This window comes from Cyrtonyx montezumae, unplaced genomic scaffold, assembly GCF_038088225.1.
Source record: "Cyrtonyx montezumae isolate F1298 unplaced genomic scaffold, pur_monq_1.0 scaffold_1, whole genome shotgun sequence".
NCBI lineage: Eukaryota > Metazoa > Chordata > Aves > Galliformes > Odontophoridae > Cyrtonyx > Cyrtonyx montezumae.
In genome coordinates, this window is record NW_027071825.1 from 23,788,534 (window position 1) to 23,809,163 (window position 20,630).

At 54.3% G+C, this 20,630-nt stretch overlaps 1 protein-coding gene across 1 annotated transcript; it reads left to right on the forward strand.

Annotated features, from left to right (window-relative positions):
• The first annotated feature begins 1,690 nt into the window (after positions 1 to 1,690).
• Positions 1,691 to 17,145, forward strand: UCK2 (uridine-cytidine kinase 2). The gene is made up of 7 exons (XM_065744330.1): positions 1,691 to 1,854; positions 9,322 to 9,481; positions 10,345 to 10,441; positions 11,194 to 11,336; positions 14,364 to 14,461; positions 16,103 to 16,151; positions 16,628 to 17,145. Exons 1-7 carry the CDS (start codon positions 1,756 to 1,758, stop codon positions 16,765 to 16,767), a joined length of 786 nt encoding a protein of 261 aa, XP_065600402.1. The 5' UTR covers positions 1,691 to 1,755; the 3' UTR covers positions 16,768 to 17,145.
• The last annotated feature ends 3,485 nt before the right edge of the window (positions 17,146 to 20,630 follow it).

The window sequence follows — 20,630 nt, forward strand, 5'->3', positions numbered from 1 at the left end:
CTCTCTAGCAATTTATCAGCATCACAGCATTATACCTCTATGGCAAAACGATTCACACAGTACCAGTTATCAATACCAGCCACGTCTGTGCAGCAGGAGTCATGACACGACCTGTTCCTTGTCCAGTGCCATGCCTTGAATGGACACAGAGGTGACATGGGCTCTTTGTCACTTCATCCTGTCGTTTTGAACCGCACCGGGATCCTTATCAGCAGGATTTTTTTTCCCAGACAACAGAAAGCATATTGCTCTCAGTGGCATTTCCTTTTTAAAACAGTATTCTGTGCTTTGATCAACTTGTGAAGGGCAGATGAGGAGCTGGGAGAGGTTTGGTTTCATCTAGCAAGCCTGGGATGTAAGCAAAAGGAAAATTGCCTAATACGTGGCTCTGGATGTACAAGCTAAGGGCCTGTTCAACCTATAAATGTTCTCAATGCAGCAGAGGTGGTATTTCTGTGGGTAACCCTCACATCTATGTTGGAAGAAGACACATCCAAGCAAGTTTGTTTAGGAAGAGCAGATGAAAATGTTCCATTATATTCCAATGAAAGCTGCTGCAAAGCTAAGCAGGGCTTGGATCTGATTCACTTCTGCTTTACTGCTGGTTCTGGAGGAGCTGTTAGTCTGATTTTTACATCTTCTGTTTGTATTCTATACAAGTGAGTCCTCACTACTCCCCACTTGCCCCCGCATCCACTCCCCACTTGCCCCATTTGCACCCCATCACGAGATTTTTACTTGTTTTACCTTCTGCCACAAGGGGAACGATGACAAATGCCACAATGAGCATCCTGCAGAGCCCCCAGAGGCTGCGTGGTCTGAAATGCCCTCAATCTGTCCCCAAAGATCAGGGGGGCTTTGCCATTCCTATACGTGTGCATTGATCTGGGGATAGGAATGATGAGGAGGATGTAGTAGCTTGGAACAGCTCCTGATGGTGTGCAGGAAGCCTGCCCACAGTCGGTGCTTGGAAATTGGCATGGGGTGGTGAGGCCCTGGCACTGCTGCCCAGAGCTGTGCATGCCCCATCCCTGGAGGTGCCCCAGGTCATCGTGGATGGGCCCTGGACATCATGAAGAGGGGAGGGGGGGCAGCCAGCACACGGCAGGGGTGGGTCTGGGGGGCTCTGGGGTGAAAATATGAAAAGCTTTCTATACAGGGAGCTTTCCCTCTGTGCTTTTTTTTTTTTTTCAATCCTGGATGGTGTAGAGTTCCTGCTTTCCCAAAACAACCTAGTGTGGGACTTATTTCTCACATTTCCTTAGAAAACACCCTTGAATGTCTACCCCGAATCGCCCCTGTTGCAATCTGAGCTAGCAGCGCTCTGCGTCCAGTCCCGGTGGGTCGCAGAAACGTTTTCCCTTCCGTTCACGATGCCCCTTTCGCAAGCGGTCCCCTTTCAGCCATCTCATCCCCAGACCAACGCACGCATTTCTCACGGTCCTTCTGCAAAGCCAGGCATCTGCTTGCTCCCTGTGCCGGCCACATCTTTCCCCTCCGTGCTGCCATCCCCCTGCGCACCGGGGGAAGCGGGGCAGGGGGACGAGCGGCCGCCTCGCCTTTGTCCCCGGGGCCGGCGGGGGGAGGCGCGGGGCTGCGCGGCCGGGTGCCGGAGCATGTGCAGCTGCAGCAGGCACCTGGCAGGGAGCCGCAGCGGCGGGGATGTGAAGCAGGCGGGGAGGAAGGCCCTTGACTCATCAGATAAATCCAGCCCCGCCAGGAGAGCGGAGGCGGCGCGGCGTTAGCTAGGGGAGGATGGCGGGGGACAGCGAGCAGCGGCTGGAGGAGCAGGGGCAGCCCAGCGGCGGCGAGCCCTTCCTCATCGGGGTCAGCGGTGGTACGGCCAGCGGCAAGGTGCGGTGCGGTGCGGTGCGGGGGACAGGAGCACGCAGCACGGGGAGGCCCCGGGGACGAGCGGCCGCCGCGCCACGTGCTGCTCCGGGGCCGCGGGGTGGGGACCGGCGGGGGCTCCGTGCGGACAGCCGGCCGCCGCCACCACCACCACCGCCCTTAACCTGAAGGGCTGCCCGCCCGCTGGCGATGCGGTTATTCTTTTCACGCTTTACAACCCACCCGGCCGGCGGTGTGCCCCCCCACCCCACTCACACACAGTGCGTGGGGAAAGAGGTGGGGGTGGGAGAGGTGCCCCTTTTTCGTTGTTCTTTTTTTTTTGGGGGGGTGGGGGGTTATAGGCAGAGCTTTAGGGCACCGCGTGGCGAGCTGCTGACTCACAGCAGAGCCGCACTGAGCTGGGGGCAGGTGGGCGCACTGAGCTGGGGGCAGGTGGGGGCGAGGGGCGGCCGGGCTGCAGCGTTGAGCCCCCCCCCCCCCCATAGTGCAGAGCTGGGCTTTCCCCGCGGCCTGAAGCGAGCCCACTGCGGGAGGTCGGTACTTTCCTATTTAACCTAATGTAGGTCGCTTTGTTTCCCCCCATCCTTAAAAAAAAATCACTTTTATTTATCGATTTATTTATTTTATTTTCCCAAACCCACCGTGCCGTCCTCCCGTGCAGCATTCTACCTGCGTTTTTGTTTGGTTGGTTTCTTTCACCCCCCCCCCTTTATAAAAGCACAAATGGCAGTGGAAACACCTCTGGAATGTTTCTCGTGGGCTGTGGCAGACAGCCTGTCTGCGGGTTCGCTCTTGGAGGGGCTTTAAGGGTGTTGTAACCCCCCCCCCCCCCCCATTTAAGAATGTGTTGCCGAGCCTCCTATTGCTTCTTGGACCGCGGTTCCTACTGCGAAAAGGAAAAGCCCCAGATATGACAGGGAAGGGATGGAGAGAGAGGATGCAATGTCTTCCACTGGGAGCAGGGTCGGATTGTTCCTGCGGCACAGCTCGGGTGACTCAAACGCTGGGGTTTGTCTGCTCCCTGATGTGTAGCTCTGGCTCTGTAGCTGTCCCGGTAACATTGTGTCTGGCACTGCTCGACTGCTCTGTCTCTGAACGCTGTGTCTCTGGCCCGCAAGGTAACAGCAGTGATTGCAGTACAGCTCGCCACGGTTGTTCCCAACTTCAAAGTGGAAACGCTTTAGTGGGAGCAGGCTGCCTTAGAAAAAAAAATAGGGAAATGGTTCTTTCTAGCAAGGGAGATGTGCTAGCTGGCTTTTCCTGTCTCTCAGCTTTGATTTCCCCCCTTCTGTGACTGCAGGCTGCTAAAAAAGCTGAAGGGAGTCCTGCAGATATGTGCAAAGTTTGTGGGGAAAAGGCTGCAAGAGCTACGTTGGGGGGGGGGGGGGGGAAAGAAAAACACAAAAAGTCAAGCTTGCTCAAGGAGAAGCAATAAGAATGGAGCAAGGGCTTGTCCTTGTAGACCCTTGCGTTTTTGCTGGGGATGCTGCAAGGGTCTGTCTGCAGGTGATGCTGCAGGAAAGCAGCTCCCACCCATCACCATGCCCATGTGCTGGCTGCGGGTGGGAGCAAAACACGCCCACAGGGAAAGCGAAGCAGGCACCTTTCCCACTGGGAAGGTGGCAAGGCAGCAAATCTGTCTGACCCGCCTTCGCACCAATTGAGGGTTGTTGTCCCAACACACCCCTCTGGCAGCGCACCAGCCCCGAGATAACCGAGGGTGTTTGCCACCCAGAGGCCCCCCCAGCTCCTCCCACTGCTGCTTTTGTTGAGTCTAAGATAGGGGGAAAAGGCTCCGTGGTCCCCTCCCCGCAGCATCTCGCTCTGAGAGCTGGGGCAGCCTCTGGCTGGCGATTCTGAAAGCTGGGTTGGTGAGGAGTGGGATTCGGAGGCTGCATGATGTTCCCTAGTAGGAAAGGGAGGCTGGAGCAAGTATGGGGAATCGAGTGGGAGGTGGAAACCGAAGCACCCTCTTGTCTTTGTCCTTTGGGAAAAATTGGGACTGTGCTGGGGCATACATGGGGTTGTAGCATAGGTGCTGGTGTGCTACAGTTGCTGGGCAGGCAGTGCCAGCACTGTGGTGGCTCCTCACAAAAGCCCGAGGGGAGACGGAGCTTCCTTCTCACACTGTCTCCTAAATCCAAACCGTGTCCAGCCCGGACAAAGCTTGCTGCCATCTGATGTGGAGGAGATGACATGGCATTGAGACCCCCTCCTGTGCCAAAACCAGGCACAGCCGCCTCATTCCCTCACAGGGATTCCCAGAGCTGGTTGTAGCGTTTTTCTTTCATCTCAATGCCTTCAAAGTGCTGTGCTGAAGCTTTGTTCTCTTCTTTTACCCGTGGTCTTTGTGCTAACAGCTTCTTCCCTCCCTCCCATGAGACGATCCTGGCTACGAAGCATCGCAGCACGCGAGGCAGGCAGCCAGGCTGGGGTAGAGTCGGGCAGAGGGACTGCTGGGATGGGCTGGGAAGTGTCAGGATGAATCCGGGGGGGTCTGTGGGTGTCTCTGCTCCTCTGGGTGAGGAGTGCTCCTCAAAGCCTGGCGGAGGCATTAATTGCTGGTCCCCACGTGATGCGAAATGAGGTGCTGAGCGCTGCCTTCCAGCAGGAGGCTGGAGGGAAGGACAGATTTACAGTGGGCTGGGCGCTTTCGTTGGCTGCCTGGCCCTCACGCCGGCGAGGGCTGAGTGTGGGTGCCAGCGGGTCCTGGTGGCTATACTTTCGGGATCTTAATTAGCACATAAAGTCAGAAATGTCTGAACATGCAGTCCTAAGCGTTTCCAGACTGCAGAGCACCAGGACTGCAGTGTGCTCAGCCAGGTGTCTTGTCTGCTGTTAATCCTTGAGGCACTTCTGCTATGAACACCAAAAGTGCTGTATGGGGCCTAGAAGAGCTGGCCAGCCATGGGGCTGAGGAAGGAGCTGGGCAGATGGGAAAACCAGTGTGCTAGTCCCTAGGGAAGCAGTGACCCTCACACCTCCTCATGGGGCAGTTCTCTCTCCACAAGGGGCTGCTTGCATGATGGGTCTCAGACCCCTATGCTTGCGAAGGCTGAGGTTCCTCGCAGCAGCCTTTGGGTTTAGCCACTTTGGGCTGCCACCTGGATGAGCCCAGAGGAGGTCCAGCAGTGACCCAGAGGCTTTCACTCACCTCTGGATGAGGGCTTGCAAGGACTGCGGCAGCACCGTGTTGGTTCAACACCATTTCCTGGTGACGTTTTGCGGCTGGCAGGAGCCCTGGATCACAAGGTCTGACTTCATTAATACCGGTGTCAGTGCGGGCTGGAGACTCGTCAGAACTTCTGGCAGAACATTGCTCTGTGCCAGCTGCTGACTGTACCAATGCACAGGGTGTTTGGTGGGTCAGCCCTTCCCTGTGTTGACTGAGTATATGTGAGCTCGTTAAGGAACCTATCTGATGTAATCCCTGGGGCTCCAGGAAAGCACATCATCTGCATTCAGATCCTGCTCGTGCTGGAGTCCATGACTGCTGGTTCCATGCTGATGCAGGACTCTGGCTGTCCTGCAAAGTGAAAGGCAGGATGGTGAACCTGCCTGGGAAAGCTCTGGGTGGAGGCCTGGGCTTTTGGTACGAGAATAACAAGTTTCCAGTCCCAGTGCTGCCATACGGATGTGCTCTGTTAGAGCTGGAAAGGACCGTGTGTGTTGTGAACCAGCTCTCTGCAGCCACGGTGGATGTTTAATAGATGCTCTGGGAGCCTTCTCAATTTGGTATCTGTTCTGTGTGTCACCTCAGTCCACTGAGCTCTTCCTAATACTCTGTAATTACCGTAACCTTGCAAGAAAAGCCCCAAATCAACAATTTGTGTGCTGGAGAGAAGGGCAGCATCATCAGGGCTGCTGATTGCAGGGACTTGGTTGAGCAGAAGTCCTGGGTTAGTCTGACAAAGAAGCTATGCCCTGTGCTGCAGGGGACATCATCCCTTGATACAACCTTAGGGAAAATACTACCAGATTCCATAACTGGAGACTGCCTGAACCACAAGCGTGTGATGGGGACACCCAGCCAGGCTCCTGCAGATGTGAAGTGTGGTCTGGTTCCCTGGGTCAAGCAGCTCAGCCTAGCCCTTAGCAATGGGAGTATACCTGTGCTGCCCCATTTTCTGCACCATGCCAGGGCTGGAGGTGTCACCAGGCCCTGCCCCATGTCTCTGCTGTCAGCTTTTCCCTAACGCCCAACTGAAGTTGGAGCTACCCGAGAGGGATTGTGGGATAATCTGCATAATAATAGTGAGGGAATTAGTCAACTCTTGAAGAGTATTGGAGCAGCTGGCTATAGGCCAGGAGCGAATATGAGTTAAATACGTAATATAATGAATATATTTCAAACAAATGTCAGGGGCAGGGCTCTGAGCACCCTTCTGCTGGGTTCCTTCCCCTGCACACCTCCTCTCTCAGGAAAAACACACCGACATTCTTCCCTGTGTGCTCTTTATGTCTCTCTGTGGCTGGGGAAGGGCTGAGTGGAGCCAAGGAGGCCTTCATGCTGTGCTTCTCATCTTCAGAGCGTCTAGGAGAGCTAGAGCTTGGGATGAGGTCCATATCCCAGAGTTTCTGTGTTGGGATTCATCTACAGCATTGTGGTATCTCCCTCAGGTCAGTCTTCCTTCTGCCCCAGGGAGAGCTGTGTCAGGTTGGGTATTAGGAAACATTTCTTCTTTGCAAGAGTGGTAATGCATTGGACTGGGCTGCCCAGGGAGGTGGTGAAGTCACCGTCCCTGGAGGTGTTACAGAACCATGGAGACGTGGCACTGAGGGATGTGGTCAGTGCTAGGGATGGGTTGGGTTGGATCTGGTGATCTGAGAGGTCTTTTCCAACCTTAAGGATTCTGTGGTTCTAAGTGGTTGCTGATGGGAAACGAGGAGTTAGGAACAGATGAAGAGGAAACTGGAGCCCAGATCGTCCCTCTGAGATCAGTGTGTCCCCTGGGTCACAGTCCCACCAGTGTGTCCCAGTATAATCCATCAGTCGCACTTTAGTCCTGGCCGAGATGTCCCCTTGGGCGTTCTCAGGCCTCCCCAGAGCCTAACTGATATTATTTCCAGTTATGAGTGAATTTTTCACACTTCTGATTAAAATCAGTCACACGTATGTATGCAGTGCTGGTTTGAGGGAGGGGGTTTGAGCGGGGGACTTGTGTCACTTATTTGAAGGTCACCTCCTGAGGCTGGGACTTTCTGTTCCCATTTGTAGGGGAATTTTTAACCTCTGCATTTCTGGTTTTGATTCCTCCTTCGCATGTGGTGCTTATTGAGCAAGAGGAATTGCCTCCAGCTGCAGGAGCATTCAGGCTGACATCAGAGTGCCTGCCTGCACCAACAACAGGAGTGAGTGCCCTTCATACCAGCCCCAAAGAGCCACCCCAGAGGGCTGGGCAATAAGTAAAGCCCAGGTACACTCCAGCCCTCCTCCTGGTCCCCAGCAGAGGATGTATGTGTGAGCCAGGCCTTATGTTTCTGTCCCCAGCTGCCAAGGATAGCTTTCTCCTTGGGTTTTTCTCATCACCTTGTGTCGTGAGTTGGGCAGCGTAGAATGTGAGCATGACATTCAGAGCTGGTGGGGACTCTTTTTTCCTCTTTCCAGGATCAGCAAACTGGTGCTACAGATTAGCATGCATAAGGTGGAGGAAGAACAGGGAGGAACTATGTGATATCCTGAAATGCTTTTATTTTTTGCCTGTGTGCTCAGGTCCAAGGTGTGTTGGCCTTGCTGATCTGAAGGAGCTGTGCTCCTCTCTCCCAACTGGAGAAAGCAGTTTCTTGCATGGATCCGTACAGCTCTGCAGGTTGGGGATCTGTCTGGGTAGCTGTGCTGGAAAACGCTGATTTAAAAATCGCAAAGGCCATGGGAAATCTGGTGTCCTTGGCACCTGTGGCCAAGGCTGAGCCTGTCTGAAAGCAGGGAGAGGCAGCAGCGTCCGGGGGAGAGCACGGGGAGGAAAAGCTGGGGAAAGCACCGTGCCCACCCTGTTTTTGCAAAACCATAGGATACAGCTGGATAAGCAATGGGGCTGCAGGAGGATGCGGGGAGTGGGAAAACAGAGGAAAGGGAGAAAAGGGGCTCTGGCTGTGTCACGTGCTGAAGGGTGAGCAGTTGGCAGCAGCTCGCTGCAGCGCTTTGTTCTGGGTGCGGGGCAGGATGCCCACGTGGCTCTGGAAGCACAGCTCACCAGCCCTGCTGTGCAGGAGGAGGAGTTGGGCTGCTTGGGGAGCCCCGACCCTGTCCTGCAGCCCAAAAATGTGCCCACGGCCACGGTACTGCCATCGGGCAGCCTGGGCCGGCTTGTTGGCTGTGCTCAGAGACTCTGCAGCCCGACTGGGGCTGACTCACGGCACGGTGCTCACAGCCAAGTCAGGTCAGCCTGGCCCGGCGGGGAAGAGATGCTCTCTGGGGATGACAGTGTCGTCAAATCTTCCAGCTTTGCAGGCAAACAGCTTTGCCCTCTGACTGCTGGGGTGAGCTCCTCCTTCCGTCTCACTGCTGCTGTCTTCAGTGCTGCCTCTGGAGACTGCTAGCCAGGTATGGAGCAGGCAGCCAAACCAGCAGGGAGATAGGAACATAGAAAGAGCCACAGGCAGGCTGGGGCAGGCGAACCTCTCCCTGCTGAGCAGAGAGCTCTGCAGAGTATATTAATGGTGACTGAGGGCAGGAGCAGCTCAGCTAGGCTTTTGCAGCAAGTGTGACTCAAGTGGGAGGTGAAACAGCTCAGTTTGGTGCCAGGAGCACACCTTTCCCTGGTCCCAAGCTGGAGGTTTCTAGGCAGATACACAGGGCTCCTGTGTAGCAGCTGGGAGCTTCCCTCCAGCCTGACCTGCATCTCACGGCCTGGGGCAGGCAGCAGGCAAGGGATCCCATGAGTGATGAGACTGAAGCAGGCTTTGGGATTTGCCCTGATTCGTGTTGTGATGGTAGGGGGTCCAGTCACCTCAGTGCAGAGCGCCGGTCCCTGTGCCATACGTGTTCATGGGGATCTTGTGCCAGCAGCCAGAGCCATGTGGTTCTTCATTTGCTGGCTCTGCAGTGCCTTTAGTTTGCTGTGCCAAGAGGTACTAGGATATGCTTGCAAATGCTCCTCCCAGCTATGGCAGAGCTCTGATAAACTCCCAGGGCTCTCCTGGTACCTTTCCATCTTGGGCCTTATTTAAAGTGTGAAGACAATCTGGCCTTCCCTCTCTGTGGTCTTCCTACCTATCCGTGCAGTGGTGTTTTATGGTCAGGAGCAGGGCTTGGGGGGATGCTGCTTGGTGCTGCTTTCAAACTAAAAGGCCACATGGTGGTGCCCCCAAAGCACTTTTTCATCTATGAGTTTGGGCTATGGGAACAGGACCACAAACTCTCAACTGGAGGTTCAGCAAGCTGTGCCCCCTGAACAGTTGTTTCCTGACATCCTGCATGGGATGGACACTGCTGCCACTGACTTGTTCCCTTTGCTGTTCCTTTCCCAGTCTTCGGTCTGCTCCAAGATTGTCCAGCTGCTGGGCCAGAACGAAGTGGACTATCGCCAGAAGCAGGTGGTGATCGTGAGCCAAGACAGCTTCTACCGGGTCCTCACCTCAGAGCAGAAATCCAAAGCCCTCAAAGGCCAGTTCAATTTTGACCATCCAGGTGAATGGAGAAACCCACTGGGGTGGGATGAGGGCTGGTTCAAAACCCACCACCAAAGAACTTTGTATGGGCATCAGGAGGATTGTGTTTCTGTGTGGGGTGGGAGCGATTGGCTTAGCTCATCCCTTGTTGGGGTGGGAGCTTTGTGGCTCCATTGGGACCACTTGTGTCTCCTGGAAAACAGCTTCTGTCTCTTCAGGAAATCATCTGCCTCTGGGAGTGCTTGGGATGAAAAAGGGAAGGTTGTGAGTTCTTAAATTCCTTCAGATGAATTCTCAAGCTTTTCTTCCTGCAAAAATATCCCCCCGTTTGATACCCCACCCCTGGGCTGGGACCAGGAAGGTCTGCCTGGCACAGCCCCTGGAGCCAGCAGCTCTATGCTGTCCCTCTAAGAAGGAACCATCTTGCACAGCTGTCTCACAAACCCCTGCACCACGGCAGCTGTGCTACAACAGGGGCTCTTTGAACCATCCCAGAGCTTGGTAGGGAAATTCCAGAGCTGCTGTCCCCTCATCCCCAGGAGGACAATGGCTGCAGGCAGTGAGCACGGAGCAAACAGAGCCCTGTCTGTGCAGCAGCTAAAGGTTGGAACACTGCTCCAGTCTCTGTGAGGGCTGGAGCCCCAGAGGAGATGCCTTCCCAAGTTCTCAGTGCTGCTGTACAAGGCTGGCATTGATATCTGCAGACCAGATCCCAGGCTGGTGTAAAGCTCTGGGCTTTGCAACACCCATGGGGATGAGCAGGGCTTTCCTCTGGAGCCTGTGCATCTGTCTGTCTGTCTATGGGGAGTGAGTGGCTCTGGTTAGGCTCAGCACAGCATTGCGTGTGAAGCTGCCTCGGGTAATGTTTTCTCTTCTCCTCAGATGCCTTTGACAACGAACTGATCGTGAAAACACTCAAAGAAATCACGGAAGGGAAGACGGTCCAGATCCCCGTCTATGACTTTGTCTCCCACTCCAGGTGTAACAGCAGTTCCTGCCTTGCTGAGCCTCTCCTGACAGCAGCATGCAGTCCTGCCACCCCAGCCTCCTGTCCCTCTGCTTGTGCCTGCTCTTAGGTGCCCATTTGTCAACCTAGAACTTCAATGCTAGCAGCTTTACACCATGTGTTAGAGGATCCAGGGCTGGTACAGGCACAGTTTAGGGGCCTGGAAAGCTGCATGGCTGCACAAAGGCATCCACTTTTCCTCTCCTCTGTGTTAGCAGTTTTAACAAGTATTCCAGGCTCAAACTGTCCAGCAGTGCCAGGAAAAGAGTTCTTGCAGCTCTTGTTCCTGTAATTCCTCCCTTGCATGTGCTCAACTTGCATGCCTGCACTGATTGAAGATGGTGTGACCCTTTTTCTATGACTGGCTTCAGAGGAGCACTGCTTGCACCTTGAGGGGCAGGACTGTCCCTACAAGTTCCCCATGCTCAGGCTTTTGGGGCTGTATCGTTTGGCATCTAACACTTGTAAACAGCAGCTGGCCAAGGCAGGGGGGAAGGGGCTAGTCTGCTTCCTACTCTGCTGTCTGTCCTTCTAGGAAGTGTATATGCCTTGGATTCCCTTCACTACTGTGGGGTAGGTCTGCTCTCCCATCATTCCACCCTCCTGGTGCAGCAGTGATGTCCCATGGCTGCAGCCGTGTACAGGAGCACTGCTGATTCCCCCACCTTGCTTGGCTTGTTTCGTCCCCACTGCCATATTTTGACTCTCTTCCTTCCCTCTGCTAGGAAAGAGGAGACAGTGACTGTGTACCCTGCCGACGTGGTGCTCTTTGAGGGCATCCTGGCCTTCTACAGCCAGGAGGTGCGGGACCTCTTCCGCATGAAGCTCTTCGTGGACACGGATGCAGACACCCGGCTGTCCCGTAGAGGTGAGGCCTGAGTTTGCCTCATGCAGCAGGGACAGAAACGTCACCTGAATGACGGGCAGCTAGCTGCAGACTACAACAAAGTAGCACTGGAGTCAGTAAAAAGCTTTGCTGTCGCTAGCAGAGAGCGAGGGCAGCGCATTGCACCAGGCAGCTCCCAGCAGTGGGGAGCACTCTTGCTTTGAGTCTTAGAATTCAGTGTGGCTTCTGCTTCCTTGTTCTGGGATCTTCCCTGATGCATGAAGCAGTGCGCTCTGTCCCCGTGTGGGAAGGGTGCAGCAGGCAGAGCAGAGTGGTTCAACAGCTCAGTGAGGAGGCAGCACCCGATGGCTCTGCTCGAGACCAAGGTGTGATGTGAAGGTATCCATCCTGGGTCAGGCAGCTAGGGAGTGTGGTTGTACATCTCGCTCTGTGCAAGCACAGCCAGTGTAGTGCTGCATCCCTATGCTCCTTGGTGCTGGTGTGATGGCTGGGGTGGCAAAGAGCCCTAGAAACCATAATATCTCTCTGTAGGATTCCCCATGTCCAGCTGGCTTGGCTGTGTGTTACCAGTTGATGTATGAAGAAGTCCAGTTCTTCCAGGTGTGCAAGGCTTGAGATGCAGTCAGAGCTGCCTCGAGGTCCAGGATCACTGATGTAGCCCCTGAGCCTCTGACAGGACTACGAAACTGTTCTGGGATTCTTGAGGCAGAGTTCAGTTCTGTCTGCACCGTCCCTCCCCATGCCTGGGCTCCACAGAGCATCTGGGGTGCAGAAGGTGATTTATAGGAGAAATGGCATTCTGGCCTCAGTGCTGTGGCAAGAGAAGCGTGCCTCAGCACCTGGGACTGCATGTGTGCGTGGAACCATCCCGCTCTGATACAGAACTGGTCTTGCCTGCTGAAAGCCCTGCATCCCTCCTGCTGCCGGATAAGCAACCTCCTCCACTGTTGAGATGTCATCAGTGCTGATTAAAAGCTGCTTCTTACGGCAGCCTTCTTGACCCTGCCCACTGTTCGTGCGTGACTCATCCAGGGAGGTGACAGCACAGTCATCGCAGGGAGACGTGTTAGCAGGTCACAGATACGCATTTGCAAGATCCTGCAATGTGATCCTGATCCTGTAAGTAGACTGCACTGTGCAGGCACTCAACAGCCAGAGGGTAGCCTGTTTGTTTAGTGGTGCCTTGTATCAGCTGTCTGAAGGCGTTGTCTTGTGCATTCCCATCGCCCTATGAACACGTGTGCATCCCAATTGCACGTGTGGAGTGCGTACTTCAGCTGCTTTGGGTTTGGTGTGTAACCATGAGCTCAGGGCTTGAGAGCTAGTTGACTTCATTGACCAGGAACCCGGGCAGTCCAGCTGCAAACCATGATACAGAGCTTGAGCTGCAGCTGCTGGATGAGGTCCTGAGCCTGGTGGGCCACAGCCATTCTCTTGGGGATTTCTCCCACCCACCATCAATCACTAAAGCCTTGTAAAGGGGCAGCTGGGATGCTGCTGGCTGGTAAAGGCGCTGTCTCCTTGCAGCTTATCCATCTCCTGATAGGGAACTGATTGTCATCAGTTGATATCTCAGGTTGGGTGTTAGGAAAAGTTTCTCTGAATGAGTGCTTGGGCACTGGCACAGGCTGCCCAGGGAGATGGTGGGGTCACCAGCCCTGGAGGTGTTCAGGAACTGTGGAGATGTGACACTGAGGGACATGGTTTAGTGGGCAGTACTGGAGGTAGGTGGACTAGGTGGTCTTTCCCAACCTTAATGACACTGTGATTTTATTGTAGGAACACTGCAGCGGCAAGTGTGTTTGTTGCATGTCTCCCTGGCATTGCTGGGAGTGGGAAGTCAATGTGTGAGATACTGAAGGGATAATCATGTCCCTGGAATGTTGCTGGAGGCAGCTAGTAGCAAGAGTCAGGATCTTGCATTTCGACACAGCCATGAGTCGCTCACTCTCACAGAAGTCCTGAGGAGCTGCAGCAATAGGCTTTTGTGCTGGGTAGCAGCAGGAGACAGAGTTCCCAGAAGTACAGCTGACAGCTGGGTTAATTGGTAGTGCTGGGTTTCAGTACGTGTGGCTCATGCTGCCACTGGCTGCTGGCACTGGACGGGCACCAGTGTGTCCCTGGGACATTGGCCTGCACTGCAAGTGACACCTCCCATTGCTGGGACCTATTGTTTTGGGGCCAAGTACGAGTCAGAGGGTGCTTGATTTGTGTTTGGGGGGCATCACCCTGCAGTGGCCTGCCTTGAGGACAGGCAGGAGAGCTCTGTCCTGCCAGAAGCAGTTCTGCACCCTGGGTATCTCAGCACTTTGCAGGCATCCCCTGCTGTCCCAGCTGCGTGTGCAGCCTCCCTTCCCCACAGCAGCCAGCAAACAGGGCGTGGGACCTGGGAAACAGAAATCTCTCTGTCTCTGCCTTTTTTTTTTTTTTAATGTCCCTTGCCTGTTTTTCTGTATTGTTTGTGTTGGGGCTTGCTCCCTTTCTTTGCAGAGGGCATGGAGCTGGCTGGAGGAGCAGCCTGGGCAGGGCTGAGCCCTTCCTGGAGCTGGCACACATTGCCAAGCCTTCATCTCCCCACACGAGGCTTCCCAGAGGCTGCTGGCCGTGGGCAAACTGAGACACAGGGACGGTGCCACAGCAGTGTTTGGGCAGCAGAGCCATCCTGGCCCCGCCGGCATGCGGGCACTGGGTCGGGCAGGCGAGGCACAGCGGCTCAGCTCTGCTTGGCACGTGGAGGAGGCTGGCTCTGAACCCAGTGCCAGGTGCTGCGTGCTGGGGAGCAGCCAGGGGTGGGGAGGGGGGGGAGAGTCAAGGCCCAGCTGCTCAGTCCCAGGGCTGCTCTGGCCCTCGCTGGTGGATTGAATTCCTGCTGCATAGGGACACGTGCCCTATGCTGGAGTGACTTCAGGCCAGAGCTGGCAGCAGGTCGAGGGGACTGCCTGGACATGGGGAAAAGCAGCTGGGCGGATGGGCAGAGCTGCCCCGAGAGGAAGGGGATGGAACGATGCATGGCTTGGCTGCTGACTGTGCCTTACACCTTTCTTGTAGTGCTACGAGACATCAGTGAGCGAGGCAGGGACCTTGAGCAGATCTTGTCGCAGTACATCACCTTTGTGAAGCCTGCCTTCGAGGAGTTCTGTTTGCCAGTAAGTATGGGGAACGCCTCTTTCCCTGGGCAGCTCATCAGACAGGAGCGTTTTGTGTCCCAGGGCTCTCTGTCTCTCTCAGGCTCTGGTAAAAATGGGGCTGTCGGTGCTGGCTGGGTCAGGGTGAGATGAGGACTGTTTGTGCAGCCACTGCCTTCCCGGTGAGATCACTGTCCCTATGGGGAGGCAGATACAGCGAGAGAAACCCCTCCCTGCATGGGGTCAGCCAAGCCAACGCCAGGCAGCTCAGCAGATGCCAGCCAAGGGGGGATGATTTTTGGCTGCATCTGGACAGTGAATAGGAGATACCCATCCCCAGATGGTGACCACTGTGCAAGCCCTTTTTAACTTGCATGTGCCTGGTGCTTGGGAGGGCAGGGGAGCACCTTCCTATGCTCTGTGCTGCAGGATGTGGCCGTGAAGGATGCATTTCCCAGCTTGTGAGAGGCCAAGATGTAGTTGTCCAGGGTTACAGGGTCTGCCTGAGACATGGATGTGACTTTGGGAGCCGATAACTGAGGCAAGGTTGGGGGGCCAGGCTCTCCAGCAGATGGAGACTTTGCATGCAGATGACCCTGCGGTCCCAGAGAACCTGCAGGTGAAGCATGTTTGCAGGACAAGCCATTGCACATCCCTCATAGCACTGCATCATGGAGAGAAGCCCATGGCTTGGTTCTTCGGGCTTTACAAGCAAATGTGATAGTTACACACGGCATTTCTCCTTATTCTGGAGGAACAGAGCCAGCAGAAACCCGCAACTTGGGAACTGAGAGCTGGCAGCATGGCTGGGAGTTCATACTGTGCCTCCAGCCTCACTCAGCCCTTGCCCACAGAAACATCACAGTGCCTGTCCATATGGCCAGCTCTGTCCTTTCCACGGGAGGCACTGATTCTTTCTGTGCTACAAGGTCTGCTCCTGGTGTACCCATTGCAGATGTGGGTCAGGGGTGCAGTGTTGGTGTTGGTTCTAGAAAGGCTTTTCCTGGGAGGCAGGTCCTGCTCACTGCCTCCCCTGCAAATCTCCAGTGAGATGAATCCATCTGTTTGCAAAGCAGCAGACGCTGCATCGAGACTGTTCTGTTGAGGAGTGTAGGAGGGTGAAATGTGAAACAAGGAGAGTAGAAAACAACTGCTTTGTGCCCACCCACCAGCCCTGCACTGGTCTGCTTCCACCTCCAACCCAGTGGTGGGCTCAGCCCCAGAGTGATTGCATGTGGATGTGCAGCAGGCTTGAGCCCTACTGCTGCTGTTAATAAACCCCTAACAGTTCCAGTCCAAGTGGCACTGAAACAGCCCAGTATGTCCTGGGGCTGTCTCAATAGGCCTGGAAGGTTGTCAGATAGGTGAATTTGGGGGGTAGAGTCGTCCCCCAGAGCATCAGCTGCTGGAGTCTTGTGATCATGAAGCTTTTTAATTTTCAGGTTTTGTTAGGTGGCTTCTCACTGACATTTGTTTGAGCTCAGGAAAATAAAGCCACAGTCCAAAATGTACAATCAGCGCCTTTATGCCTCCCAGAGGATTTGGGCAGTGTAACTCCCTGAGGGTTTGGGCTTGGCAGTGGGAAGGGCAGGAAGCAGGGGCAGTGCCCCAGCCTGGCAGTGTTCTGCTTTCTCAGTAACACAGTGCTTTCTTTTCTCCCAGACCAAGAAGTATGCTGACGTGATCATTCCCAGAGGAGCAGATAATGAAGGTGAGCAGACCCAGACCCCGCTGTTCTGCCCTGGCAGTGAGCGCTAGGGAGGAGGTAGCAGGGGCTGCTCTGGAGGTGCACTGAAATGAGCTTTTCCCCTTTGCTCCTTGTCAGTGCCTGGGAGTTTGTGTTGCTCTGAGCGAGCCTGGGAGCTTGTGTGCATGGTGCCTCTGGACAAACAGTTCCCAGCTCATTGTGCACAAAGGGAAAAGAGCTTCTCCAAGGCCAGGCATGCAGCTGGGCGGTCACATCTCCACCTGGCTGGGGTCTGCCTGAGCGTGCTGGTAGAGCACCAGGCTCTGCATGGGCAGAGGGAACCAAGTGGCAGTAGGCAGCTCCTGCCTGCAGGCTTGCAGCTCCCAGCTGAGGGATGGGGAGGGCGTGGGCGCAGGGTCGCTGTCTCTGCCTTGCCTCTGGTTTGCCACGATCCTACCGCAGTCTCTCCCTGATGTTTTTCCCTCCCTTTCTGCTCACAGTGGCCATCAACCTGATCGTGCAGCACATCCAGGACATTCTTAACGGAGGACTCAGCAAACGCCAGAGCAATGGCTACCTGAACGGCTACACTCCCCCCCGCCAGCGGCAGCCCTCAGAGTCCAGCAGCCGGCCTCACTGACCCCGGGCGGCAGGCACCAGGCTGCGGGCAAAGGGCACTCGGGCCCTGCCACTGCCCCCCTGTACATACTGTCTGTTCATTCCCCCCTTATCTATTTAAGAAACCAGACGGAGACGAATGCCTTTAATTTTGTATGTTGGAAATGCCGATTGAGAAGCAGCCAGCTGCTCGGGAGCCTGGACTGCCCACAGCTCCTGGTCTTGCTCAGTAACTCCTCCAGCACGGAACCGGCTATAAATCTCTATAAATATAGAATTGCTCTATTTTTGTGTAAATGCAGAATAACGTAGAATTACTTCACCGTGAGGTATTTGCCAGGCTCAGTGTTGCTGGGAGGGAGCTGGGAAAATAGGGTCCTGGAGTCAGCATCCTCACCTTATAGACAAGAGGAAGAGCATCCAGCAGCTGTTTTAGTATCACTGTGGTCTCCATGTAAGGGAAGGGGCAGGCTGTAGTGGAGGTAGCAGCTTCAGTGCAACGAGACTGGGGTTGCCTCCTCCTGCTTGTTGCTGCTCAGGTTCAAGCAGCCTGATTTTGGCTGAGAGAGGCACTGCACAGTGCTGCTGGCAGATGGCAGAATGGCATGTAATAATTCCCCCGACTGTCTTTCATGTCTCTGGATCTCAGTCCCTCAACAGCATCCCATTTTGTTGTCTGGCACACCTTCTCACCACAAGTATGGGATCTGTTGTCACACCCTCCATCAAGATCATGGCAGGAGATGCTGGATTTCTGGTCATAAATGTGACAGCTTCTGTCTTCAGCAGTCTTGCTGCCTGGCTTGGATAGATACAGGATGTGTGTCCCCCCCAGCCCCTCTGGAGCTTCATGGCCATATGCATAGTGGGACTCCTATCCAAGCCCCAGGCTCATCCCTACACCTGGGAGTCAGACTGGAGAAGGTCAAAGGTGCATTCTTCCTCACTTGGAACAGTTTTGCTGTTGGGCAGGGAAAGTTGGGTCTATAAAATATGGTTAATGGAGAACCAGCCATAAAAGCAAGTGGCAGTGGATGGCAGCTGCTAAGCAGCCTGAGGGAGTGCCAGCAGTGTGTGGCAATATCTGGGCTCCCTAATATCTTCCTCCATCCATTATGTCCCAGCTGGATGCCCAGATCTCCCTGCAGCTTGTGTCACCTTCCTTGTGTGCTGGTGGAGGATGTGGTATCCCCACTGCATGTCATCCCTGGGGATGCCTGAGAAATATATTCATTTGATGAGGGTGAGAATTAGTTCCCTTTAAGTTGGTAGTGCTGCAGTAGCAGCAGCATGGGAGAGCCTGATGGGGCTGTACTGCCCAACTGGTGATGCCTGGAGAGCCCGGTGGAGCAGATGAGCTGGGGTAGAGGCTTGGTGGGAGCCAGGGAAGGGGATGTGATAGGATGCTAGCCAGGAAAGATCTTCTGGTCTGTGCTGCTGGGACTGACTTGTCCCAGCAAATAACAAATCTCACGGGCATCCCATGAAGCCTGGAGCTGGGACCTGTATCCTTGCTCCCTCTCATAGTTTTCACACCTTCCAGAGCATTGTTTTTACTCTGCACGGTTAAAAGCTCAAGACCTTAGAAACCAGATGCTCCATCACTCTCTAGTGTGTGCCAAGATAGTCTGATTTTAACCAAGAGAACAACAAAAGAAGTGCCTATCCCAGTGAGCACTGCTGGGGCAGTCTGATTCCTTCTTGGTTTGTGATGAGGGCTCACATCAGCCCTTCATCCCTATCATTGTCTGCAGACACTTCCCAAGGCATGACAGCTCGGCCATACTCAAGGGCTGATTTTCTGCAGCTACAGCATATCAGCCATGGGCAAGAGAGAGGCTGAAGCCCTGCCTATCTGGAGTGGCTTCTCAGGACTTAAGTGGCCAATATAGCTGTTAAGGTTAAATACTGATCTCCTCTTCCCTGTGAATAAAGACAACAAATGTATACTGGTGCTTCTCATCTCCAGTATATGATGCCATGTGCTGCTGGCTGTAGTCCTAGTTTCAAAGCAGGCTTGGGCATCATCTTAGTTCTGCATGGCAAAGCCAGTTGTGAAACAGTGCTACTGGTGCACAGAGTGCTTTGGTATCAGCTTGATGAGCGGGGTGGAAAGTCTCTGAAAGGCCAAGGTGGTGATCAGTGGTATGAAATCTGTTTGAAAGTCAGTAACTGGCAGTGTACCCCAGGGAGTCAAACTGGTTCCAGTCCTGTTCAACATCTTCATCGCACACCTGGATGATGGGGCAGAGTATATCAACAGCAAGTCAGTGGATAACACAAAGGTGGGAGGAGTGGCTGATATGTGAGAGGGTTGTGCTGCCATCCAGAGGAACCTTGACAGACTGGAGAAGGGAGCTGAACCTCGTGTTCAGCAAGGAGAACTGCAAAGTCCTGCACGTGGTAGGAAAACCTAGGTGCCACCCAGCTTGGCAAAGAAGGGCCTTTTGGGTTTTGGTTGACTGTGAGTCAGCAACGTGCTCTTGCCACAGAGAAAACTGATGGTTTCCTGGGCTGCATCAGTCAAATGTTGACAGCAGACCAAGGGAGGTGATTCTTCCCAGCTCTGGTGAAACCATGCCTGGAGTGCCATGTCCACTTGTGGGTTCACAAGTACAGGAGAGACGTGGAGCTACTGGTGAGTCCAGCAAAGGGGCAGTGAACAGGAGATGGGACATATGCAGATCTGTGTTTACAGGGGGCTGGATCTGATGCTGGTGGACTGCCTGGTGGTGTGTGGATCTGTGGTTCCCCTGAGAAGCTGCCACTTCTTTACAGGAGTGTACTGGTCTCCTGTGGCAGTTGGAGGTGTCTATGCAAGATACTGGTGCTCAGTGGACATCTTTCATGTCCTATATCTGGGGACTCCAGCATTATACACCACAGCATTTCAGCGTGCTTCCACAAGAAACTGCTGTGGGCTTTCCTCGAATCACAGAGTCTGACAGTTGGAAAAGACCTCTAGGGCCATCAGGTCCAACCCCAATCTATCCGTAACACTAAACATGTCCCTCAGTGTCACATCTCCGCGGTTCTTGAATGCCACCACCTTTTTGGGCAGCTGGAGAGCGCAGTAAGGTCTCCCTGTAGTTCTTCTCCAGACTGACACATCCTTGTTCCTTCAGCCATTCCCCACCACTCTTGACCAGTTGCCAACTGGATTTATTTCTGTTCACTGCCACTCTCTGGGTCTCAACATCTAGGCGGTTCTTTAGCCAGCAAAGCACGTATCTGTCCAAGCCATGGCTGCCAGCTTCTCTAGGAGAATGCTGTGGACAACAGTGTCAAAGGCTTTGCTAAAATCCAGGTAGACTACATCAACAGCCTTTCCCTCATCCCCCAGGCTGGTCACTTGATTGTAGAAGGAGATGAGGTTGGTCAAGCAGGAACCTATCTTTCACGAACCTCTGTTGGCTGGGCCTGATCTTCTGCTTGTCCCACACATGCTGTGTGATCACGCACAAGATGATCTGCTCCTTAACCTTTCTTGATACCAAGGACAGGCTGAGGGACCTGTAGTTCCCCAGATCCTTCTTTGAACTCTTCTTGTAGATGGGCATTGCACTGACAAATCTCCAGTCATCTGGGACCTCCTTGTTTGACTGGGACTACTGATAAAGGATGGAAAGTGGTTTGGCAAGCACTCCCACCAGCTCCCTCAGCACCCTTGGGTGGATGCCATCTTGCCCCAAGGACTTGAGACGGGTCCAGGTTGAGTAATAGCTTTCCAACTGTTTCCTACTGAATTATGGGGGTTTTATTCTACCCACCCCAGACTTCTAGGCCAGGGAGTAGGGTACCCTGAGAATAACTGGCCTGACTGTTAAAGACAGAAGCAAAAAAGTCATGGAGCACCTCAGCCTTTTCCTCATCCTTGGTGGTACT